The sequence below is a fragment of the Dicentrarchus labrax genome, unplaced genomic scaffold (genome assembly GCF_905237075.1).
Source record: "Dicentrarchus labrax unplaced genomic scaffold, dlabrax2021, whole genome shotgun sequence".
Taxonomy (NCBI): domain Eukaryota; kingdom Metazoa; phylum Chordata; class Actinopteri; family Moronidae; genus Dicentrarchus; species Dicentrarchus labrax.
In genome coordinates, this window is record NW_026136853.1 from 621,943 (window position 1) to 648,530 (window position 26,588).

General features: G+C 41.5%; 3 protein-coding genes across 3 annotated transcripts in view; 1 reads left to right on the forward strand and 2 right to left on the reverse strand.

Annotated features, from left to right (window-relative positions):
* LOC127360105 (keratin-associated protein 10-6-like) overlaps positions 1-3,676 on the reverse strand; it is a 24,727-nt gene extending 21,051 nt beyond the window's left edge. Inside the window, exon 1 of the mRNA XM_051394369.1 lies at positions 3,071-3,676. The gene's annotated coding sequence lies outside the window, so the exon portion shown is untranslated. The remainder of the gene's footprint in view (positions 1-3,070) is intronic.
* Positions 1-11,102, reverse strand: part of LOC127360111 (elongation factor 1-alpha-like) — a 12,303-nt gene extending 1,201 nt beyond the window's left edge. The window contains exons 1-7 of the mRNA XM_051394377.1: positions 10,998-11,102; positions 8,948-9,093; positions 8,499-8,678; positions 7,926-8,222; positions 950-1,100; positions 612-868; positions 184-418 (exon numbers count right to left, since the gene is read on the reverse strand). Coding sequence (XP_051250337.1) covers positions 184-418; positions 612-868; positions 950-1,100; positions 7,926-8,222; positions 8,499-8,678; positions 8,948-9,091 — 1,264 coding nt within the window. The 5' untranslated portion in view covers positions 9,092-9,093; positions 10,998-11,102. The remainder of the gene's footprint in view (positions 1-183; positions 419-611; positions 869-949; positions 1,101-7,925; positions 8,223-8,498; positions 8,679-8,947; positions 9,094-10,997) is intronic.
* Positions 11,103-20,389: 9,287 nt separating this feature from the next.
* si:dkey-154p10.3 (uncharacterized) lies at positions 20,390-26,308 on the forward strand. Its single transcript, XM_051394387.1, has 5 exons — positions 20,390-20,845; positions 21,016-21,101; positions 21,330-21,744; positions 23,962-24,526; positions 24,624-26,308. The coding sequence occupies exons 3-5, from the start codon at positions 21,349-21,351 to the stop codon at positions 24,680-24,682; spliced, it is 1,020 nt and encodes a 339-aa protein (XP_051250347.1). The 5' UTR covers positions 20,390-20,845; positions 21,016-21,101; positions 21,330-21,348; the 3' UTR covers positions 24,683-26,308.
* Positions 26,309-26,588: the final 280 nt, after the last annotated feature.

A 26,588-nucleotide genomic window follows, 5' to 3' on the forward strand; every position in this document is an offset into this window, starting at 1 on the left:
ATTCAATTATTAAATGTATTAAAACTGATCAGATATGGATCCAGATTCTGTTGTTGACTATTTCTCTCCTCAAATCTGTTCAAACATATTTTACTGTTTATCTGGAATACTAGATCCTGTGTGCGCATTGATTGAGTTCTAGGTATTCCATTGATAATAATAATCCATGAAGTGTTGACTTACCCAGTGGCGGGAACTCGGAGAAGGACTCCACCACCATGGGTTTGGAGGGAACCATGAGGACAATGGAGGCATCTCCACTTTTAATCATTTTGGGGTTGTCCTCTAGGACCTTTCCGCTGCGCCGGTCGATCTTCTGCCGCAGCTCGGAGAACTTACAGGCGATGTGCGCAGTGTGACAGTCGGTAACCGGAGAGTAACCAGCGTGGATCTCCCCAGGGTGGTTCAACACAATCACCTGAGCGCACGGACACAAGTTTATTAATGACACTACTAATGACAGTACTTATTAATTCCTCTAAAATTCTTATTAATACCACTAATGGTTTTGAGTCTCTCACAGTAGAATAACTGATTTAATAAGAACACCTGACAGTAACCCAGATGGACCTGGATGTCAATGGGGGAATCGACCCTGTGCGGGTACTGACCTGAGCAATGAAGGAGGCAGCTCCATACGGCGGGTAATTCTTACTGTCTCCAGCTACGTTCCCTCGTCTAATTTCTTTGATGGACAGGTTTTTGACATTGAAGCCTATGTTGTCTCCGGGCAGAGCCTCGGGCATAGACATGTGGTGCATCTCCACCGTCTTCACCTCTGAGCTCAGATGCTGAGGGGCAAAGGTCACCACCATGCCAGGCTTCAGGATCCCTGTCTCTACCCGACCTACCGGCACCGTGCCAATACCTAAAACCACAGGGGTTAGTACCACAGGGCTGCCTCTCCACGTAGAGACATACAAGTACCTGTGAGTTGTACCGTACTTACCTCCAATCTTGTAGACATCCTGCAGGGGGATCCTTAGAGGAAGCTTTGTGGGTCGTTCAGGAGGGGTGATGCTGTCCAGAGCATCAACCAGAGTCTTTCCAGGAAAATTCCCATCAGACCTTGAGATACTCCATCCTTTATACCATGGCATCTGTGGAATGACAGAACTCCTTAACGTTTACCTTTAAAACTGTATTCAGTCAAAAATACCATACCATATCATATATACAACATATAAGCTTTATCTTCCCACTGTAAATCTCATGTCATCTAATAGCCTAACTCTCCACTCCAGGTTCCATCAGTGACGTGCTACGGTAAGCGTACTGACTCATTTCCGGTTTACTTCCTGCTCTGTGTACACTGTTTGGTGCTGTAGCTCTGTCAGTGAATGCTATATCTAAATTTGTTTTACTCGTTATAGCGGTAATTTACCCGCTTAACATTTAAACGTAGACTAGTTCTACCTAAACACTCGGAGTTACTCCTTCTTTTAGCGACTTTTTGCTATTTTCAAAGTTTTTCATACACGCTAGCTTCATTAACATTAGCAGTTAGCTTTGGCTTCTCCCTCTCCCTCTCCTCTGTCCTGCTCAGTGTGTCAGATGTTCAGTTATTCCTCTGCCTCCTTTAATGATAATGGTACCTGTATTAAGTGTAGTTTATTTACTGCGCTGGAGGCGAGGCTTAGTGAGTTAGAGGAACGGCACCGCACCACAGAGATATCTTTAGCCACTATAGTTAGCCAGTCCCCAGTAGCCGGTGCGGTCCGACCGAAGGTAGCTTCTGCTAGCCGTCCCCCGGTAGTTCCCCCGGTAGTTCCCCCGGTAGTTCCCCCGGTAGTTCCCGAGCAGCCGGGAAGACAGGGAGGCTGGGTGACTGAGCAAAGGAAGACTAAAACCACCGAAGCCCACAGTTCACCACCAACCCATTCATGTTTCTAATACATTTTCCCCACTCAGCGACACACCCGCTGAGGAACCAACTCTGGTTATTGGCAGCTCCATAGTCAGAAACGTGAAGTTAGCGAAGCCAGCGGCCATAGTTAAATGTGTTTACGCCAATCGGAGGTCACTAAGATTAATGTGGAGTCAGTGTGTAAGTATGCTAAAATTACGGACTCCGTAGTTTTCTCTGGACCCGCCCCAATGTGACCAGTGATGACATGTATAGCCGCATGTCGTCATTCCACCGCTGGCTGTCGAGGTGGTGTCCAGAAAACGATGTGGGCTTCATATATAATTGGCAGCCTTTTTGGGGAACAGCTGGTCTGATTAGGAGAGACGGCATCCATCCCACTTTGGATGGAGCGGCTCTCTTATCTAGAAATATGGCGAAGTTTATTTCTAAAACCTGACAGTCCAGAGTTAGGACCAGGAAGCAGAGCTGCTGTCTTACACACTTCTCTGTGCTTTCTTTAGAACAGTCACCCACCCAAAACCCCATAGAGACTGTGTCTGTCCCCCGACCACCTCAATTATTTAAAGAAATAAAAACAAGAGGAGTTCAACATAAAAATCTAATAAAAATTAAAACCAACTCCTCAGTAGCACAAAATAAGAGAATGAAATGTGGGCTGTTAAATATCAGGTCTCTGTCCTCTAAAGCTGTTTTAGTGAATGAATTAATATCAGATTATGATATTGATTTACTTTGTCTTACTGAGACCTGGTTGTCCCACGAGGAGTATGTTAGCCTAAATGAATCCACCCCCCCAGTCATATTAATACTCACATTCCTCGAGGCACCGGCCGAGGAGGTGGAGTAGCAGCCATATATGATTTGAGCGTTTTAATGGACCCTAAACCTAAACTAAATTATAATTCATTTGAAAGCCTTGTTCTTAGTCTTTCTCACCCAAACTGGAAAACACTGCAGCCAGTTCTATTTGTTATAGTGTACCGTGCTCCTGGACCGTACTCTGATTTTATATCTGAATTCTCTGAGTTTTTATCAAGTTTAGTCCTTAAATCAGATAAAGTAATTATTGAAAGTGATTTTAATATTCATGTGGATGTTAACAATGACAGCCTTAGTAACGCATTTATATCATTAATAGACTCAATTGGCTTCTGTCAGAGTGTAAATAAACCAACTCATTGTTTTAATCACACTCTTGACCTTGTTCTATCATATGGCATTGATATTGAACATTTAATAGTCTTCCCACATAATCCTTTCCTATCTGACCATTATTTAATAACTTTTGAATTCATACTATTAGATTATAAGCCATTAGGCAAAACTTCCTACAGCAGATGTCTATCTGACAGTGCTACAATCACCAAACCCGCCAGTTAAAACAAATAGCTAGGAAATCTGAAAGGAAATATCGTCTTCCAAATTATCAGCATATCGCTCAATTTGGAAAGATAATCTTAAAACCTATAGAAAGGCCCTGCGTAACGCCAGAGGAGCCTATTACTCAGCACTAATAGAAGAAAATAAGAACAACCCTAGGTTCCTCTTCAGCACTGTAGCCAGGCTGACAGAGAGTCACAGCTCTATTGAGCCACATATCCCCATAACCTTAAGTAGCAATGACTTCATGAGCTTCTTTTATAATAAAATTATTACTATTAGAGAGAAAATTAATCACCAACTGCCATCAACAGTTATCAGTGGCTCTCCAAGTTCAGGGACTTCTGTCAATGTAAACTTAGATATATATTTAGACTGTTTTTCTGCTATCAATCTTCATCAGTTAACTTCAATCATTTCTTCATCGAAGCCATCAACCTGTCTATTAGACCCGATCCCAACTAGGCTGCTTAAAGAAGTTGTTCCCTTAATTGGCACTTCTTTACTGGATATGATTAATCTTTCTTTATTATCAGGATATGTACCACAGTCCTTTAAAGTAGCTGTAATTAAACCCCTTCTTAAGAAGCCCACTCTTGACCCAGGGGTTTTAGCCAACTATAGACCGATTTCTAACCTCCCCTTCCTCTCTAAGATTCTGGAGAAAGTAGTCGCCAAAGAGTTGTGTGACTTTTTACATAACAATAGTTTATTTGAGGATTTTCAGTCAGGACTTAGAGTTCATCACAGCACAGAGACAGCTCTGGTTAAAGTTAATAATGACCTTCTGACTGCTTCTGACAATGGACTTGTCTCTGTACTTGTATTATTAGATCTTAGTGCTGCATTTGACACCATTGACCATGATATTCTTTTACAGAGACTTGAGCATCAAATTGGCATTAAAGGAACCGCACTAAGCTGGTTTAAGTCATATTTATCAAATCGTTCTCAGTTTGTATATGTTAACGATGAAATAAATACTACAGTTAGTCATTGAGTTCCACAAGGTTCTGTACTTGGACCAATACTATTAACTTTATATATGCTCCCTTTAGGCAACATTATTAGGAATCACTCCATTAACTTTCACTGTTATGCAGATGATACACAGTTATATCTATCGATCAAGCCCGATGAAATCAATTATCTAAATTACAAACATGTCTTAAGGACATAAAATCCTGGATGAGCTGCAATTTTCTGATATTAAACTCAGAAAAAAAACGAAATTCTTGTACTTGGCCCCAAAAACCTTAGAGACTCACTGTCTAAAGATATAGTTACTCTAGATAGCATTACCTTGGCCTCTAGCACCGCTGTCAGGAATTTTGGAGTTATCTTTGATCAGGATTTGTCTTTTAACTCCCACATGAAGCAGACCTCTAGGACTGCCTTCTTTCATTTACATAATATTAGAAAAATTAGACACATCCTATCACAGACAGATGCAGAAAAACTAATCCATGCATTTGTTACTTCAAGGCTGGATTACTGCAACTCTTTATTATCAGGTTGCCCCAATAAGTCCATTAAAACGCTCCAATTAATTCAGAACACTGCAGCACGAGTACTGACAGGAACTAGGTAAAGAGATCACATCTCTCCTGTACTAGCTTCTCTGCACAGGCTCCCTGTAAAATGTAGAATAGAATTTAAAATCCTCCTCCTCACCTATAAAGCTCTTCATGGTCAGGCCCCTTCATATCTTAAAGAGCTCATAGTACCCTATTACCCCACTAGAACACTACGTTCTCTGAATGCTGGGCTACTTGTGGTTCCTATAGTCTCTAAAAGTAGAACAGGAGCCAGAGCCTTCAGTTACCAAGCTCCTCTCCTGTGGAACCAGCTTCCAGTTGTGGTTCGGGAGGCAGACACCCTCACCACATTCAAGAGTAGGCTTAAGACATTCCTCTTTGATAAAGCTTATAGTTAGGGCTGGATCAGGTGAGTCCTGAACCATCCCTTAGTTATGCTGCTATAGGCCTAGACTATCGGGGGATTTCCCATGGTGCACTGAGCTCCTCTCTTCCTCTCTCTTTCTGCACTCATTCATGTCCCATTAATGCATGTTACTAACTTCACTTCTTCCCCGGAGTTCTTGTGCTTTCTCATCTCGCAGGTTCTTATCGATCCTGGTGGAGCCTCCTGCCATGGTCCTACTAGATTGCCATTGCCAATACTGTCGTTACTGTGCACCTGTCTGTCTGTCTGTCTCTCTCTCTCTGTCTCTCTCTCTCTCTCACCCCAACTGGTCGAGACAGACGACCACCCACCTAGAGCCGAAGGATCCGTCCTAGGTTTCTGCCTTTTAACAGGCAGTTTTTCCTTGCCCTTGTCGCCAAGTGCTTGCTCATGATGGTACTGTTGGGTCTCTGTAAATAATGTTTTAAAGAGTTCGGTCTAGACCTGCTCTATTTGGAAAGTGTCCTGAGATAACTTCTGTTATGAATTGGCGCTATACAAATAAAATTTAATTGAAAATTTAATTGAATAACACAGGATACACAGTACATACACACACAGCAAAACCACACCCTGGCTGCCAGTCTAAACACACCATTCACAGGCTGCAACCAAAGAATCCATCAAACACACAAATATCCAAACCAATACTCCAACCAATACCCTAAAAAATACCCAAAACAAACAAGTATTCAAACACACTTTCAATCATTTAGTAAACTCAATCAGTGACATATTTCATATTACTCACTAACTACAGGACGTTTATGTAAAACTTGAGCAGATTATTTCCTGTTTAGGGAACTTTTTACACATTTCGGTGTTATATATTTTTGATCATATTTAACAATGATATATATTTAAAGATTCTTACTTGACAAATTCAGTGTTTTATTTCCCTGGAGCTTGGCCATTGTTCTATAAGACTGAACAATTGACTTGTCTTCACAGAAGTACCAAATGCTGAGATATAGACGGACTGTGTATATTTTTTAAGTTTTCTTACATCCTCAAATCAAGAAAGCCTTGTGACTCCCTGTGAAACTTTGGTGACCCCCCTAATGGGGGTCCCAACCCCCAGATTTGGAACCACTGCCGTAACAAAAATCCACCAGGGGCCACCAGGGGCAGTGGCAGGCTAGTGTTATTGTTAGCTACATTAGCCTATTTAGCAAACCAGCTCGAAAACTTTACATTGTATTGCACGCACAGCAACACTGTTTGCATTGAGACCATTCATGGATGACTTGAATAAAACCTTACAGAAAGTCAAAATCATACTGTATTAAACAAATTGCCACCACATTTTATAGCACCTTACTAGTCTTCCAACCACTCAAAGTGCTTTTACACTACATGCCACTTCATTCAGCAATGGCAAAGTCCATTGAACACAAACTAATGCATTCATACACATTCACACACCGATGCATAGCATCAGAAGCAATTCGGGGTTCAGTATCTTGCTCAAGGATACTTCGACATGTGGCACCAGGAGCCGGGGATTGAACCAACAACCTTCTGATTAGGGGACGACCCGCTCTGCCTCTGCACCACAGCCGCCCAAGTGTCCATGCAAATATCCGGGGGTGATACTGCACCCACTTGGCAATAGCATGTTCCATTGACATTGAGAGAAATAAGTATATCTTTAGCGACTTGGTGGTGAAAGTCCTTTCTCAAATACAGGGCAGAGTCACCGTATGTCTACTGTAGAGCCACTGTACGTTTACTGTAGAGCCACTACGTTTCCTGTAGAGCCACTGTACATCTACTGCAGAGCCACTGTATGTCTACTGCAGAGCCACTGTACGTTTACTGTAGAGTCACTGTGCGTCTACTGCAGAGCCACTGTACGTTTACTGTAGAGTCACTACGTCTACTGCAGAGCCACTGTACGTCTACTGCAGAGCCACTGTACGTTTACTGTAGAGTCACTACGTCTACTGCAGAGCCACTGTACGTCTACTGCAGAGCCACTGTACGTCTACTGCAGAGCCACTGTACGTTTACTGTAGAGTCACTGTGCGTCCACTGCAGAGCCACTGTACGTCTACCGCAGAGCCACTGTACATCTACTGCAGAGCCACTGTATGTCTACTGCAGAGCCACTGTACGTTTCCTGTAGAGCCACTGTACGTACGTCTACTGCAGAGCCACTGTATGTCTACTGCAGAGCCACTGTACGTTTACTGTAGAGTCACTGTGCGTCTACTGCAGAGCCACTGTACGTTTACTGTAGAGTCACTACGTCTACTGCAGAGCCACTGTACGTCTACTGCAGAGCCACTGTACGTTTACTGTAGAGTCACTGTACGTCTACTGCAGAGCCACTGTACGTTTACTGTAGAGTCACTACGTCTACTGCAGAGCCACTGTACGCCTACTGCAGAGCCACTGTACGTCTACTGCAGAGCCACTGTACGTCTACCGCAGAGCCACTGTACGTTTACTGTAGAGTCACTGTGCGTCTACTGCAGAGCCACTGTACGTCTACCGCAGAGCCACTGTACATCTACTGCAGAGCCACTGTATGTCTACTGCAGAGCCACTGTACGTTTCCTGTAGAGCCACTGTACGTCTACTGCAGAGCCACTGTATGTCTACTGTAGAGCCACTGTACGCCTAATGCAGAGTCACTGTACGTCCCTTTAGATGAAGGGGTTATTAAGGGTTAATTAAGAAATAATTGATTCGTGATGTTCCTTACTTTCTCTGTCGGCTCGATCATGTTGTCTCCATGCCAGCCGCTGATTGGGACGTAGGCCACAGCCTTCGGGTTGTATCCAACCTTCTTGAGATAAGTGCCGATCTCCTTCTGCACTTCGTTGAAGCGAGCCTCACTGTATGGAGGCTCAGTGGTGTCCATCTTGTTGACACCTACAATCATCTGTTTCACGCCTAGCGTGAATGCTAGCAGAGCATGTTCACGTGTCTGACCATTTTTAGAGATTCCTGCCTCAAACTCTCCAGTCCCCGCTGCCACGATCAGCACAGCACAGTCAGCCTGCAGTGACATCATCAGTGACATCAGCAACTTAAACATCTGGCATCAGAATAGATTAAATTCAAAGCATCATCATAGTCTAGCATCACAGAATAGGGGTATGATTGATGATAAAATATTAGCATATAGCCTAGCATCACTGAATATGATCTATGATAAAATGTTAGTATATAGCCTAGCATCACTGAATATAAACTAAGATAAACTGTAAGCATGTAGCCTAGCATTAGTGAATATAAATTGGGTTATAGTGCTGTGTCATTAGAGGGGGGGGACCTGCGAGGTTCCAGTGATCATGTTCTTGATGAAGTCACGGTGTCCTGGCGCGTCGATAATGGTGATGAAAAATTTATCGGTCTCAAACTTCCAGAGGGCGATGTCGATGGTGATGCCGCGCTCGCGCTCCGACTTCAGCTTGTCCATCACCCAGGCATATTTAAAAGAGCCCTTCCCCATCTGTAATCATAGCAACATGTCAGCCAGTCAGACGCCTGATGGGGTACAAGCACTGAACTGTACAGCAGTATTACTGCAAATTACTGTAGTACTACCACAACCAGTTCACTTGAAACCATGGTATGCACTGTACTGCAGTAGTAGTAGTAGTAGTAGTGCAGTATTGCTCTTAGCATGTAGCCTAGCAATACTGAATATCAACCAAGATTAACTGTTCGCATGTACTACTAAACGTAGTACTGTAGTACTGCAGTAGTAGTTGTACTGACCTCCTGCGCCTCCTTCTCGTACTTCTCCAGCGTCCTCTTGTCGATTCCTCCCAGTTTGTAGATCAGGTGACCCGTCGTGGTCGATTTCCCAGAATCCACATGGCCGATGACCACGATGTTCAGGTGAATCTTTTCTTTACCCATAACTTAACAGAATATAGAAAATAAGCAAATAAATAGTCTGGAATCAACCAATCAGGTTACAACAGTTTCAGGTCTTCCTGTTGCCAGTAGGTGGCGCTATCACTATGTCTTAATATTGTCATGTAGAAAAGTTCAGGGCGGGACTGTTATAACACACGTGAAGTTTCATTGAGATTGGACCACGTACGCTGAAGTTATGAGGACGTGTTCAGGGCGAGACTGTTACAGAATATATGAAGTTTATTGGAGATTGGACATTGCACACTGAAGTTATGAGTGCTGTTTTATGGCGAATCGACTGAATTCGACAAGTCGTCACCGGCACGGTCATTTCATGTAACTCAGCTCAAAATTGCCACGCAGCGCTTACTTCTTGTTGCCAGTAGGTGGCGCTATCACTATGTCTGAATATTGTACATGTGTTCAAGGCGAGAGTGTTATCAAACACGTGAAGTTTCATTGAGATTGGACCATGTACGCTGAAGTTATGAGGACGTGTTCAGGGCAAAACTGTTTCAGAATATATGAAGTTTATTGGAGATTGCACACTGAAGTTATGAGTTCTATTTTATGGCGAATCTGCTGAAATCGACAAGTTGCCACTGGCACGCGGTTTGATGTACAGTCACAAATAGCTCAACTTTTCAATCACTTTGTGTCACCACAGAATTCAAAGTGGCAACTTTGACGGCACGCCACGGACACGCCCTTCAACGTACAAGCACAAATAGCACAACTTTTAATTAGCACCATTTTTTTACTGTACTGACCAATTTTGAAGCAGATCTGATAAATTCCCTAGGAGGAGTTTGTTCAAATACAACGCGAGAAGTTTGCCCAAAGTGAAAATTTAAATAAAAATGGCCGACTTCCTGTGGGGTTTCGGGTATGGGTCCAAGAGGCTTTTTTGTACGTCCCGGCATGTTACACGTGTCTACTGAGTTTCGTACATATCGGTGAAAGGTGGCGCCGGGGCTGCTGTTTTTTTATCCTGTAGGGGGCGCTACACACACGGCAAACACAATTTTTGGTATGTGAGCTTCAGGCACTACTCTACACGTACCCTGTGAATTTCATATTCATAACTATTATGGTCTCCGCACAGTGATTTTTCATGCCAAAAAAGCGCCACCTAGTGGCGTATTTTTTTGTCCTTTTTAAGTGAGCCTCAGGGAGCCATGGGGAAGCATCGTACCAAGTTTGATCTTGATCACACGTACCGTTGTGGAGATATAAACTTCTTCATTTTAAAGAGCGCCACCTAGTGGTGATGGCCTGAAATTGTGCACGATGCTTAAGGAAGACATGTGGAACTATGCACCCAAGTTTGGTGTCAATTGGACATACCAATGTGGAGAAATGGTCCACTTCCTTTTTTGACGAAATATCCACAGGAAGTGCTAATTTTATAACGTGCTGTTTTTTTGAAATATCAAAATTCTTTGAATTACTTTTTTTTATGAGGGTCCTCAGATGCCATATGAAAAATTTGTGCGAAACGGACAAAGCGCATGGCAGGAACACAAAAAAGTAATTTACGGACATTTCGTGCTCTAGAAAAAAACAATTCTAGGCGAAAGTGGGCGGGGCTTACATTGTAAGATTCAGCTCTATTCACCGAACGCGTGGATACAAGGTTTTTGAATGTGCGACAAACTATGCAGAAGTTATTAGCCTAAATGCATTTTTTATGATAGTAGCGCCACCTAGTGGCCAACCCGAAAGCGACACAGAGAATATCAAATTTTTCACCAGGCCTGACCACTTTGCCAAATAAAATTGACTTTTCGTATATGTTCAGGGGGCAAAATCGCAATCAAAGGCGCTAAAAATAATAAGAAACATAGCAAATACAATAGGGACCTTGCCGGTCGCTGGCTCTGTCCCTAATTAAAGGGTATCTTACTGTGTTTGTGGTATCTTCAGACCTTCAGGAGGAAAAGTGAGAACGAGGACTTCACCTCCACCACTTTTATACACAGCAAGCAACCAATCACAGCCTGCCTCCCGCCGTCTACAGCAGCCCCTGAGGGCCCCACAGGACCTGACTCACAGGTCCAGCTGGTGGGCTCTGACTGGCTGAGCAGCCACAACACCTGAACAATGCCTGCAGGTAAGAATTCAGGCAGGTCCTCAAGAGAGAAATTTGAAAAATCTTCAAAACACAGAAGGTTGCACAACTCCACTGACCAAACTCTGTTCAAAGTCCTGAGCATTTAACAGATATTGCAACATATCAGCATCTGTCAGTTTACTGTATAAAAACATGTATGAGACTTTAAAGTGTCTCAAAGGCCTTAAAAACAGAACTGTAAACATCCCCAAGCACAACTCTCCTCCCACCAAACTGTTTAAATTACAGGGCATTACCAGATGTCGCACACTTTAACAGTTTCAGTTCAGTTCCTGATGTTTGTTGGCAGCATAAAAACTTTAAAAAAGAGCTGAGGATGCATCTAAAATCTGAATTTAAATCATTGTCCTGATCCTGCACCCAACTCTGTACACTTTACTGAGAATTTAAGAGATAGCACCTAATATGGCTGTGTTACAGTGTAATCAGAGAATGTAATCTATTACATCTGAAATGTTCAGTATGTTGTTCTTTATGGAGGGATTTTCAAATTAAGATTCTTTTAAAGTTTTAGATTTTCAAATTAAAAAACAAATTTCCTGTGGTTGAATTCCTCTTTAACCTGTGAATGTCTGCAGGTTTTTTGTTGGATGTGTTAACAAGCAGCTGGGGGGGGGGTTGTTAATTCAATTCAATTCAATCCAATTCAATTTTATTTGTATATGCCAATTCATAACAGAAGTTATCTCAGGACACTTTTCAAATAGAGCAGGTCTAGACCGAACTCTTTATAACATTAATTACAGAGGCCCAACAGTACCACCATGAGCAAGACCTTGGAGACAAGGGCAAGGAAAAACTGCCTGTTAAAAGGCAGAAACCTAGGACAGATCCTTCGGCTCTAGGTGGGTGGTCGTCTGTCTCGACCAGTTGGGGTGAGAGAGAGAGAGAGACAGACAGACAGGTGCACAGCAACAACAGTATTGGCAATGGCAATCTAGCAGGACCATGGCAGGAGGCTCCACCAGGATCGACAAAAACCTGCGAGACAAGGAAGCACAAGAACTCCGGGGAAGAAGTGAAGTTAGTAACATGCATTAATGGGACATGAATGAGTGCAGAGAGAGAGAGGAAGAGAGGAGCTCAGTGCACCATGGGAAATCCCCCGATAGTCTAGGCCTATAGCAGCATAACTAAGGGATGGTTCAGGACTCACCTGATCCAGCCCTTACTATAAGCTTTATCAAAGAGGAATGTCTTAAGCCTACTCTTGAATGTGGTGAGGGTGTCTGCCTCCAGAACCACAACTGGAAGCTGGTTCCACAGGAGAGGAGCTTGGTAACTGAAGGCTCTGGCTCCTGTTCTACTTTTAGAGACTATAGGAACCACAAGTAGCCCAGCATTCAGAGAACGTAGTGTTCTAGTGGGGTAATAGGGTACTATGAGCTCTTTAAGATATGAAGGGGCCTGACCATGAAGAACTTTGTAGGTGAGGAGGAGGATTTTAAATTCTATTCTACATTTTACAGGGAGCCGGTGCAGAGTAGCTAGTACAGGAGAGATGTGATCTCTTTTTCTAGTTCCTGTCAGTACTCGTGCTGCAGCGTTCTGAATTAATTGGAGCGTTTTAATGGACTTATTGGGGCAACCTGATAATAAAGAGTTGCAGTAATCCAGCCTAGAAGTAATAAATGCATGGATTAGTTTTTCTGCATCTGTCTGTGATAGTATGTGTCTAATTTTTCTAATATTACGTAAATGAAAGAAGGCAGTCCTAGAGGTCTGCTTTATGTGGGAGTTAAATGACAAATCCTGATCAAAGATAACTCCAAGATTCCTGACAGTGGTGCTAGAGGCCAAGTTAATGCCATCTAGAGTGACTATATCTTTAGACAATGAGTCTCTAAGGTTTTTGGGGCCAAGAACAAGAATTTCGTTTTTTTCTGAGTTTAACATCAGAAAATTGCAGCTCATCTGGGATTTTATGTCCTTAAGACATGTTTGTAATTTAGATAATTGATTAATTTCATCGGGCTTGATCAATAGATATAACTCCATATCATCTGCATAACAATGAAAGTTAATGGAGTGATTCCTAATAATGTTGCCTAAAGGGAGCATATATAAAGTAAATAGTATTGGTCCAAGTACAGAACCTTGTGGAACTCCATGACTAACTGTAGTATTTATTGAAGATTCATCGTTAACATGTACAAACTGCGAGCGATCTGATGAATATGACTTAAACCAGCTTAGTGCGGTTCCTTTAATGCCAATTTGATGCTCAAGTCTCTGTAAAAGAATATTATGGTCAATGGTGTCAAATGCAGCACTAAGATCTAATAGTACAAGTACAGATACAAGGCCTGCCTCCCACCGTCTACAGCAGCCCCTGAGGGCCCCACAGGACCTGACTCACAGGTCCAGCTGGTGGGCTCTGACTGGCTGAACAGCCACCACACCTGAACACTGCCTGCAGGTAAGAAATCAGGCGGGTCCTCAAGAGAGAAATGTGAAAAATCTTCAAAACACAGAAGGTTGCACAACTCCACTGACCAAACTTTCTTCAAAGTCCTGAGCATTTAACAGATAATAATAATATTAATAATAATATACTTTATTGTTCTTCACAGGAAATTTGTTACCGCAGTCTGTACATACATACATAGATACGAAAAAAGAGAAAAACACATATGGACACCGCGACATAACAACAAGAATAAACACTTAATACAGCACATTTAGCACAACGAACCCTCCCTGTCCTGTGCGTAGCACCCACCCACAGCGGTTACCGGGATGCCTTGTTTAGAGACGCTATGGCAGAAGGTACGAAGCTCCTGCAATAGTGAGCACGTTTACAGGCCAGAGTCCTGTATCTGCGTCGAGATGGCAGCAGTACGAATAATGAGTTGAAGGGGTGGCTGGGGTCATGTGCTATACTGAGTGCTCTGCGTGTAATGGCTGTATTGTTGAGGTCTGAGAGGTTGGGGGTGGGGAGACCAATGATTTTGGAGGCGTGGTGTTTAATGCGTGTCAGTGTGTTTCTATTTGAGGCAGTTAACATGTTGTAGAAGCAGGTTAAACAGTAGAGGATGACGGGTTGGACTATACTTTTATAGAGTAATAACAGACAAAAGTTTGGGGGGAAAGAGAAAGGCATTGAGTTTGCGGACGGCAGAGAGTCTTTGTTGGTAGTGTTTGTGGATGTCACTGTTGTGATCGAAGTTCAGTTTATTGTCCAGGGTTATTCTGAGGTATTTGATGGACTCCACAATCTCCACGGATTCAGTGTTGATCATTATGGGGTAATGGATGAGGTTGTGTGCTGAGCTGTGGATGCTGGAAGTGTTGATGATCAGTTCTTTTGTTTTCTTAACATTGAGTTCTAGATGATGTGAAGTGGGAGATGGAGTCCTGGTAGCTTAAAACAGAATTATTGTCGTTGAGGAGTGCAAGTATGGCGGTGTCATCAGAGTATTTAATATATGTGGTGACAGGTGAGGGGCTGGTGCAGTCATTGGTGTACAGGGTGAACAGAAACGGGCTCAGGACACAACCTTGTGGGGCTCCTGTGTCGGTGATGATGGTGGAGGATGTAGTAGTGCCCACTCTGACTGTCTGTGGTCTGTCGCTGAGGAAACTGTGGACCCAGTGAATTCAATTCAATTCAATTCAATTTTATTTGTATAGCGCCAATTCATAACAGAAGTTATCTCAGGACACTTTTCAAATAGAGCAGGTCTAGACCGAACTCTTTGAATGAGGAGTGGAGGGATGCTGAGGTGGTGGAGTTTCCTGATCATCTGATTACGCTGGATGGTGTTAAAAGCAGAACTGAAATCAATGAAGAGGATTGTGGGGGAGTTGCTGGGTGATTCTAGGTGCTGTAGGAGGGAGTGAAGGAGGCATGCCACAGAATCCTCAGTCCCCCTTTTGGTCTTGTAGGCAAACTGATACGGGTCCAGATGTGGTTCAACAAACGGGTGGATGATGTTAAGTATCAGTTTTTCGAGACATTTCATGACAATGGAAGTGAATGCAACTGGCTGGTAGTGATTAAGTTCTGAGGGGCGGGGTTTTATATTATTTTTTATTGTTATTATAGATATTGCAACATATGAGCATCTGTCAGTTTACTGCATAAAAACATGTATGAGACACTTTGAAAAAGGCCTTAAAAACAGAACTGTAAACATCCCCAAGCACAACTCTCCTCCCACCAAACTCTGTTTAAATTACAGGGCATTACCAGATGTCGCACACTTTAACAGTTTCAGTTTCAGACAACAGGACCTGTCCACATGTGACGTCTCCTTGTCAGCTCGTAAAGTCAAATGTCTCCCAGTTAACCAGTAAACAATTAGCATGAAGCTCCTTAAAACTGGTTCCATCACTGAGACACTGCTGCAGGTTTCTGTCCCTGAATCATCGGCTTCCTTTCATTTCATTTGTTCACTTTTATTATTTACTCATTAATTAAATCAGTAAAATATTATAATCTTCTTCTGTTTCTGTCAATATCAGAATTTTACTTTGAAAAACCAAAGATAACCTAACAATTTCACACATTTAAAACAGGAAGTTGAAGTACTCGCTGTACTCCAGTAAAAGTACTGCATTTAAAACTTACTTTAAACTTACTTTAGTAAAGTTTTATGTATTTAAAGTACTTAAAGTTAATATTTGCAGCATCTCTGGGTCTGTTCTGGTTCTGGTCCACACGAGACAATAAAGAACATTCCAGATCCACAATAGACCTGAACTAATATTATATATAATTATTATTAATTATTATTGTTGTTGTTTAAAAACTTTATTTAAAACTTTACATTGCGTCATAATGAAAACACAATCATAATTAATCAATGAATTCATTAATTGTTTTATTTACATCAACCTTATTATTAATATATTATTTAACCTTTTAGCACAATAAATCAATAATCAATAATAATCAATACTTTCAGAAGCTTCATTGAACATTTAAACACCTTCTTCTTCTTCTCCTCCGGGTGGCGGTAGAAGCGCCGGGGTGACGTAGTGACCGTAGAAGAAGAAAAGCGGAAGTAAACAACAGCAGCGGACACAGAAACAGTAGATTTATATATTTATATATTAATATATTAATGTATCGATCTATTCTATATCGATCTATTCTATATCGATCTATTCTATATTGATCTATTCTATATTGATCTATTCTATATGAATCTACAGAGACAGACCATAATATATAAACTGCAGGTGAGTTCAGTGTTTCTGTTCTTTCTGATCTTCAAACATCTGAAACCGTTAGCTCAATGCTAACGGCTCAGCGCTAACAACGGGAGCTAACAGGAGCTAACAGGAGCTAACAGGAGCTAACAGTCAACAGGAGCTAACAGGAGCTAACAGTCAACAGGAGCTAACAGGAGCTAACAGTCAACAGGAGCTAACAGTCAACAGGAGCTAACAGGAGCTAACAGTTAACAGGAGCTAACAGTCAACAGGAGCTAACAGGAGCTAACAGTCAACAGGAGCTAACAGGAGCTAACAGTCAACAGGAGCTAACAGGAGCTAACAGTCAACAGGAGCTAACAGTTAACAGGAGCTAACAGTCAACAGGAGCTAACAGGAGCTAACAGTCAACAGGAGCTAAGAGTCAACAGGAGCTAACAGGAGCTAACAGTCAACAGGAGCTAACAGGAGCTAACAGTCAACAGGAGCTAAACAGGAGCTAACAGGAGCTAACAGTCAACAGGAGCTAACAGTCAACAGGAGCTAACGGTCAACAGGAGCTAACAGTCAACAGGAGCTAACAGTCAACAGGAGCTAACAGGAGCTAACAGTCAACAGGAGCTAACAGTTAACAGGAGCTAACAGTCAACAGGAGCTAACAGGGCTAAGTAACGGAGCTAGAGTCAACAGGAGCTAACAGGAGCTAACAGTCAACAGGAGCTAACAGTTAACAGGAGCTAACAGTCAACAGGAGCTAACAGGAGCTAACAGTCAACAGGAGCTAACAGTCAACAGGGCTAACAGGAGCTAACAGTCAACAGGAGCTAACAGTCAACAGGGCTAACAGGAGCTAACAGTCAACAGGAGCTAACAGTCAACAGGAGCTAACAGGAGCTAACAGTCAACAGGAGCTAACAGGAGCTAACAGTTAACAGGAGCTAACAGTCAACAGGAGCTAACAGTCAACAGGAGCTAACAGTCAACAGGAGCTAACAGGAGCTAACAGTCAACAGGAGCTAACAGTCAACAGGAGCTAACAGTCAACAGGAGCTAACAGGAGCTAACAGTCAACAGGAGCTAAGAGTCAACAGGAGCTAACAGTCAACAGGAGCTAACAGGGGCTAACAGTCAACAGGAGCTAACAGTCAACAGGAGCTAAGGGCTAACAGTCAAAGGAGCTAACAGTCAACAGGAGCTAACAGGAGCTAACAGTCAACAGGAGCTAACAGTAACAGGAGCTAACAGTCAACAGGAGCTAACAGGAGCTAACAGTCAACAGGAGCTAACAGTCAACAGGAGCTAACAGGGCTAACAGGAGCTAACAGGAGCTAACAGTCAACAGGAGCTAACAGGGAGCTAACAGTCAACAGGAGCTAACAGGAGCTAACAGTCAACAGGAGCTAACAGGAGCTAACAGTCAACAGGAGCTAACAGTTAACAGGAGCTAACAGTCAACAGGAGCTAACAGGAGCTAACAGTCAACAGGAGCTAAGAGTCAACAGGAGCTAACAGGAGCTAACAGTCAACAGGAGCTAACAGGAGCTAACAGTCAACAGGAGCTAACAGTCAACAGGAGCTAACAGGAGCTAACAGTCAACAGGAGCTAACAGAGCTAACAGTTAACAGGAGCTAACAGTCAACAGGAGCTAACAGTCAACAGGAGCTAACAGTCAACAGGAGCTAACAGTCAACAGGAGCTAACAGGAGCTAACAGTCAACAGGGCTAACAGGAGCTAACAGTCAACAGGGCTAAAGGAGCTAACAGTCAACAGGAGCTTAACAGGAGCTAACAGTCAACAGGAGCTAACAGTCAACAGGAGCTAACAGTCAACAGGAGCTAACAGTCAACAGGAGCTAACAGGAGCTAACAGTCAACAGGAGCTAACAGGAGCTAACAGTCAACAGGAGCTAACAGTCAACAGGGCTAACAGGAGCTAACAGTCAACAGGAGCTAACAGGAGCTAAACAGTAACAGGGTAAGTTAACAGAACAGGAGCTAACAGTCAACAGGAGCTAACAGGAGCTAACAGTCAACAGGAGCTAAGAGTCAACAGGAGCTAACAGGAGCTAACAGTCAACAGGAGCTAACAGGAGCTAACAGTCAACAGGAGCTAACAGTCAACAGGAGCTAACAGGAGCTAACAGTCAACAGGAGCTAACAGTCAACAGGAGCTAACAGGAGCTAACAGTCAACAGTAGCTAACAGTCAACAGGAGCTAACAGGAGCTAACAGTCAACAGGAGCTAACAGGAGCTAACAGTCAACAGGGCTAACAGGAGCTAACAGTCAACAGGCAACAGGGCTAACAGGAGCTAACAGTTAACAGGAGCTAACAGTCAACAGGAGCTAACAGGAGCTAACAGTCAACAGGAGCAGCAACAGGAGCTAACAGGAGCTAACAGTCAACAGGAGCTAACAGTTAACAGGAGCTAACAGTTAACAGGAGCTAACAGGAGCTAACAGTTAACAGGAGCTAACAGTCAACAGGAGCTAACAGTCAACAGGAGCTAACAGGAGCTAACAGTTAACAGGAGCTAACAGGAGCTAACAGTCAACAGGAGCTAACAGGAGCTAACAGTCAACAGGAGCTAACAGTCAACAGGAGCTAACAGGAGCTAACAGTCAACAGGAGCTAACAGGAGCTAACAGTCAACAGGAGCTAACAGTCAACAGGAGCTAACAGGAGCTAACAGTCAACAGGAGCTAACAGGAGCTAACAGTCAACAGGAGCTAACAGTTAACAGGAGCTAACAGTCAACAGGAGCTAACAGGAGCTAACAGTCAACAGGAGCTAACAGGAGCTAACAGTTAACAGGAGCTAACAGTCAACAGGAGCTAACAGTCAACAGGAGCTAACAGGAGCTAACAGTTAACAGGAGCTAACAGTCAACAGGAGCTAACAGTCAACAGGAGCTAACAGGAGCTAACAGTCAACAGGAGCTACAACAGGAGCTAACAGTCAACAGGAGCTAACAGGAGCTAACAGTCAACAGGAGCTAACAGTTAACAGGAGCTAACAGTCAACAGGAGCTAACAGGAGCTAACAGTCAACAGGAGCTAACAGGAGCTAACAGTTAACAGGAGCTAACAGTCAACAGGAGCTAACAGTCAACAGGAGCTAACAGTCAACAGGAGCTAACAGTCAACAGGAGCTAACAGGAGCTAACAGTTAACAGGAGCTAACAGTTAACAGGAGCTAACAGTCAACAGGAGCTAACAGTCAACAGGAGCTAACAGTCAACAGGAGCTAACAGTTAACAGGAGCTAACAGTTAACAGGAGCTAACAGTCAACAGGAGCTAACAGGAGCTAACAGTCAACAGGAGCTAACAGGAGCTAACAGTCAACAGGAGCTAACAGGAGCTAACAGTTAACAGGAGCTAACAGTCAACAGGAGCTAACAGGAGCTAACAGTTAACAGGAGCTAACAGTTAACAGGAGCTAACAGGAGCTAACAGTTAACAGGAGCTAAAGTCAACAGGAGCTAACAGGAGCTAACAGTTAACAGGAGCTAACAGTTAACAGGAGTTAACAGGAGCTAACAGTTAACAGGAGCTAACAGTCAACAGGAGCTAACAGTCAACAGGAGCTAACAGTCAACAGGTAACAGGAGCTAACTTAACAGGAGCTAACAGTCAACAGGAGCTAACAGTTAACAGGAGCTAACAGTTAACAGGAGCTAACAGGAGCTAACAGTTAACAGGAGCTAACAGGAGCTAACAGTTAACTTTGTTAGCTTTGTTAGCTCACTGCTAGCACGCTGATGTTAGCCCTGTTAGCTTGAATCATTTCTAATTAATAAATGTTTAATCAGGAACTGTTAGCTTCTGCGATGCTAATGTAATGACGTGTTTGTGACGTTGTGGAACTATTGATTGATTATTGATTGGTTATTAGTGGATGAATGAACATGAACCTTTCTATACTAATTATTATTATTATTATTAGTAATAAATATTAATTTAGTTCTTGTTATTATTCAATAAAAACAATATTACAGAATAATCCAGTAAAATAAAGAGAGAGAGAAATAATTGGGTTGCCTGGAAATACCTGGAAATACCTGGAAATACCTGGGGTACCTGGACGAACCTGGAGGTACCTGGACATACCTGGAAATACCTGGAAGTACCTGGGGTACCTGGACGTACCTGGAAACACCTAGAGGTACCTGGACGAACCTGGAGGTACCTGGAGGTACCTGGAAATACCTGGACGTACCTGGAAGTACCTGGGGGTACCTGGAAATACCTGGACGAACCTGGAGGTACCTGGAAACACCTGGAGGTACCTGGACATACCTGGAGGTACCTGGACATACCTGGAAGTACCTGGACATACCTGGAGGTACCTGGACATACCTGGAAGTACCTGGACATACCTGGAGGTACCTGGAAATACCTGGAAGTACCTGGAAACACCTGGAGGTACCTGAACATACCTGGAGGTACCTGGAAATACCTGGAAGTACCTGGAAATACCTGGACATACCTGGAGGTACCTGGAAATACCTGGAAGTACCTGGAAACACCTGGAGGTACCTGGACATACCTGGAGGTACCTGGAAATACCTGGAAGTACCTGGAAACACCTGGAGGTACCTGGACATACCTGGAGGTACCTGAACATACCTGGAAGTACCTGGAAATACCTGGAAGTACCTGGACATACCTGGAGGTACCTGGAAATACCTGGAAGTACCTGGAAACACCTGGAGGTACCTGGAAATATCTGAAAGTACCTGGAAATACCTGGAATTCACTGAGTTAGAGCTGATTCTCTGTTGGAGATTGTTTCCCTGAATAATTAAATTAAAGTTTACAGAATCTTGTTGGAAGAAATTGTTGATATATTTAGTTTATTGTCACATATTCAATATATTTTAATAATATTGATAAATATTGTTATTATTTATTGATTACTGCAGATAATGAACTGTTTGCAGTGAGCGTGATGTGGCGGCGATGTCGTCGGTGAAGCAGCGGTACCGTGACATCAGTCCCGTGACGCTGCAGGTGGTGGGCGGGGCCGTCAGTTCCAGTCTGTACTGCGGAGAGGTGGAGGGTCTGACAGGGGGTCTAGTGGAGTCCTTCTTGGTGGAGCTGTACCGCTGTAAGCTCTGTCAGTTCACCTGCGGCCTGAAGGCCTCCATCAGCAGCCACCTGCTACTCCGCCACCGCCCCCCCACCCTGGCCTACCACAGGTCTGAGGAGGCGGGGCTTCAGCTGGACCTGAACGCAGAGTCCAAGCAGAGCGACGAGGACGAGGACTTCCTGCTCTACAACATGCTGGACAACATGAGCCCGTCCACCTGTGACATCAGCAGCGAGGGGGGGCTGCAGGTCGCGCACACCTGTGAGGTGACACACCTGACACACACACACACACACACACACTATGAGTGTGTTTGCAGCTGGTCTGAACCAGTCTGTCTACAGTGTAAACCACCACAGAGACTCACTGTGATCAGACCACTTCCTCAGGTGGACTGGGACTCATTAGACCACATAGGTCTTAAACTCTAATGAGTCCTGGTCCACAGTGAAGCAGCTCCTCCTCACTGACGTCCTGTAAGAACACAGACTCTGTCTGACTGGATCTGATCTGAGATCAGCAGCAGCTGTTTGTCACCTAGTAACCTCAATATCACCAGACTCCATTCAAAAATCACCCCCCTTATATTATCTATATTATATATATTATATATTATTAGTTTATATTATGTATTATATACTTTATATTATATATATATACTATAGTTATTATTAGTTTATATAATATATTATAATATGTTATTAGTTTATATTATTGGTTTATATAATATATTATTAGTTTATATTATATATTATTATATATTATTAGTTTATATTATTGGTTTATATAATATATTATTAGTTTATATTATAAATTATTATATATTATAAGTTTATATTATACATTAGTTTATATAATATATTATTAGTTTATATTAGTTGATATAATACATTATTAGTTTATATATTAGTTTATTTAATATATTATTAGTTTATATAATATATTGTTAGTTTATATTATATATTATTAGTTTATATTATTGGTTTATATAATATATTGTTAGTTTATATAATATATTATTAGTTTATATTAGTTTATATAATACATTATTAGTTTATATAATACATTATTAGTTTATATTAGTTTATATAATACATTATTAGTTTATATAATATATTATTAGTTTATATAATACATTATTAGTTTATATAATATATTATTAATTTATATAATATATTATTAGTTTATATTAGTTTATATAATACATTATTAGTTTATATAATATATTATTAGTTTATATAATATATTATCAGTTTTTATTAGTTTATATAATTTATTATTAGTTTATATAATATATTATTAGTTTAAATAATATATTATTAATTTTTATTATGTTTATATAGTTTATTATTAGTTTATATAATACATTATTAGTTTATATAATATATTAGTTAATTTATATAATATATTATTAATTTATTATTAGTTTATATAATATATTATTAGTTTATATAATACATTATTAGTTTATATAATATATTAGTTAGTATATTATATATTATAATATATTATTAGTTTATATTATATATTAGTTTATATAATACATTATTAGTTTATATTATATATTATTAGTTTATATAATACATTATTAGTTTATATTATATATTATTAGTTTATATAATACATTATTAGTTTATATTATATATTATTAGTTTATATAATACATTGTTGGTTTATATAATATATTGTTAGTTTATATAATATATTATTAGTTTATATTATATATTATTAGTTTATATTAGTTTATTATATATATTTTTAGTTTATATTAGTTTATATAATACATTATTAGTTTATATTATACATTATTAGTTTATATTAGTTTATATAATATATTATTAGTTTATATAATACGTTATTAGTTTATATTATATATTATTAGTTTAAATAATACATTATTAGTTTATATCATATATTATTAGTTTATATAATACATTATTAGTTTATATAATACATTAGTTTATATAATATATTATTAGTTTATATAATACATTAGTTTATATTATATATTATTAGTTTATATAATACATTATTAGTTTATATTATACATTATTAGTTTATATTATACATTATTAGTTTATATAATACATTAGTTTATATTATATATTATTAGTTTATATAATATATTATTAGTTTATATAATACATTAGTTTATATTATATATTATTAGTTTATATAATACATTATTAGTTTATCAGTCAGAGGAAGTAAGAGATATAAAACCCCACAATGCAGCACAGAGTGTGTGTCCTGCCGGCTGATGGAGGACAGCAGCAGGTTCAGTCCTCTAGTGTTTCTGTAGAGCGGGAAACTGTCCATCACACTAATCAGTCCTTCAGTCACTGTTACATTTGGACCAGACAGCCAATGAAATCAAGCAGTGGGCGGGTTTACTAGCACTTCCTTCCTGTTTATACACCCACACCTGATACAGCGATGAAATCATGCTGGGATACTCAGTTGTCCTCGTGTGGTGTGTGCAGGTCAGCACTCTGTTCGAGGAGGAGTCCTCCATCTTCCCTCTGAAGGGCGGTTCAGTGGATCTCTCCATCGAACCCCCCTCCACCCAGGAGGAGATGGCGCAGTCCGCTCACCTCATGACTCTGGGACTGTGTCGCATCTCAGCTGCCAAAGCTCCTCCTGCTCCTCCTGCTCCTCCTGCTCCTCCTGCTCCTCCTGAGCCCGGCAGCCTGAAGAGGAGCGAGGTGAGGACATCCCCCTGTAGGAGACGGAGGCTGCCGTGTCTCCTGTGTCCTCTGGCGCTGCCGTCCAGGCGGATGCTGGACGTCCACGTACAGTCTCACCGGACGGCTGGCGGCTTCAGCTGCGTCTGCTGCGACTGGACGGTGGACAGTTGGGAGGAGCTGGAGCCTCATTGGAGGAGCCACTGCAGGAGGAGGAGGAGGAGGAAGAGGGAGGACCAGGAGGAGGAGGTGAGGCTGTTTAGCTGTCCGGTCTGTCTGAGGACTTTCAGGAGCGCCGCCTCGCGAAACCTTCACCAACAGAAACACAAGGGCTGTGATCAGCGTCGCCACAGCAACCACACAGGTTAGAGCACCTTCAATCATTCAATAATCGATAACAGCAGTACAGTCTGCTCTTCTCTTCTGTTATACAAATAAACTTTATTGAATGTTTCCTCCAGACGGATGGAGGAGCCGGCTGATTGCACGAGCAGGAGGGAAGGACTGCACAGACAGGTAGGACAGTGTCCTCAAATCAATATCTGAATATTATCAAGTAAACATATCAATAATTGTATTGTTTATATTGTGTAATTGTAACATTGTTTTATTAATTAGAAAATATATTATATAATATTATTAATGCTAACTTCCTTATAATAGAGTTTGAATGGAGGTTCTAGCTGAAAGTATGAATGAGTAGTTAAGTTGATATTGATATTGATGTTAGTGCTGTCAGTTTAACGCGTTATTAACGGCGTTAACACAAACCCATTTTAACAGCGTACATTTTTTTATCTCGAGATTAACTCCTAGCACACTTTGTAGTTTGTTTCACATGCTGTTGCAACAACTAGTAACGTTAGAAAAACTACAACACCACACCGGATCTATCTAGACCGGAAACAGAACAACAGGCACGCCGCACACACTTGTTTAAGAGTAGTAGACGTTACGTTTTGAGTGGATGGCGAGCGCGAGACGCCGAAATGGATGGATTCCTTGTTGTCTGAAAATGTCAACAGGCTTGTCTGTTTGAAGAACCGGCTCAAAGCAAAGAAGTAGTAGGCTTTCCTTTTATTGGTAACCGTTACTGTTCATTCTTTCTGAAATAAGAGGCTGGGTTGAGCCTCTGCTGAATAAACTGCTATGTTCAAAGCAAACTTGAGAAAAGTATTAAGCCATGGTTTAACTGCACTATAGAGTCCTAGTTTACCTTACATGTGCACTTTGTAATTTTATTTTGTATCGCCCTGTTTTGATCCCTTAGAAAGGGCTGTTGAAGGGGCTGTTTGGGTGACAAAGTACCTTTACCCTTTTATTGATGGACAGTGTTACATTGTGTGAGAGATTATTTGCTCCAAGTGAGAATGTTAGTGTGAAATTGAACACTACAGTATATGCCAATGTTGTTTTTATTGAAAACAACATTTGCACAAAGCAAGCCGATCCACTTTTCCATGTTGATAAGAGCATTAAAATGAGAAAAAATAATGGGACAGAAATCAAGGGACATTTAGAATAGATAAAAATGTGCGATTAATTGCGAGTTAACTATGACATTAATGCGATTAAATATTCTAATCGTTTGACAGCACTTACTGATATTGATATTGATAAATGGGGGGAAATCGTCAGAAAACGTGGAATATTTTCAGAAATTCTGAAGGTGATCAAAAATGTGAATTGAAGCAGTAATGTCTTAATTAAACTTTCTACGTTAAAAAATGTGTAATAATAATGTAATAACAGTGAAGAAATGTGTGCATATTGATCCATATACATGGTGACTCAGCAACTACCTAATTTACATAAATTAGAACCAGAAATTTAAATAAGTTCTAGCTCAACTTTCTGACTGTATTCAGGGATTTTACTGAAAGCTAATGTAGCTAACTGCTAATTAACTGCTGCTAACTGTATCTGCCGTTAGCGGGCGACAGAACCTGAGGGATAGAACCTGAGGGACAGAACCTGAGGGACAGAACCTGAGGGATAGAACCTGAGGGATAGAACCTGAGGGACAGAACCTGAGGGACAGAACCTGAGGGATAGAACCTGAGGGACAGAACCTGAGGGATAGAACCTGAGGGACAGAACCTGAGGGACAGAACCTGAGGGATAGAACCTGAGGGACAGAACCTGAGGGACAGAACCTGAGGGATAGAACCTGAGGGACAGAACCTGAGGGACAGAACCTGAGGGACAGAACCTGAGGGATAGAACCTGAGGGATAGAACCTGAGGGACAGAACCTGAGGGATAGAACCTGAGGGACAGAACCTGAGGGACAGAACCTGAGGGATAGAACCTGAGGGACAGAACCTGAGGGACAGAACCTGAGGGACAGAACCTGAGGGATAGAACCTGAGGGACAGAACCTGAGGGATAGAACCTGAGGGACAGAACCTGAGGGATAGAACCTGA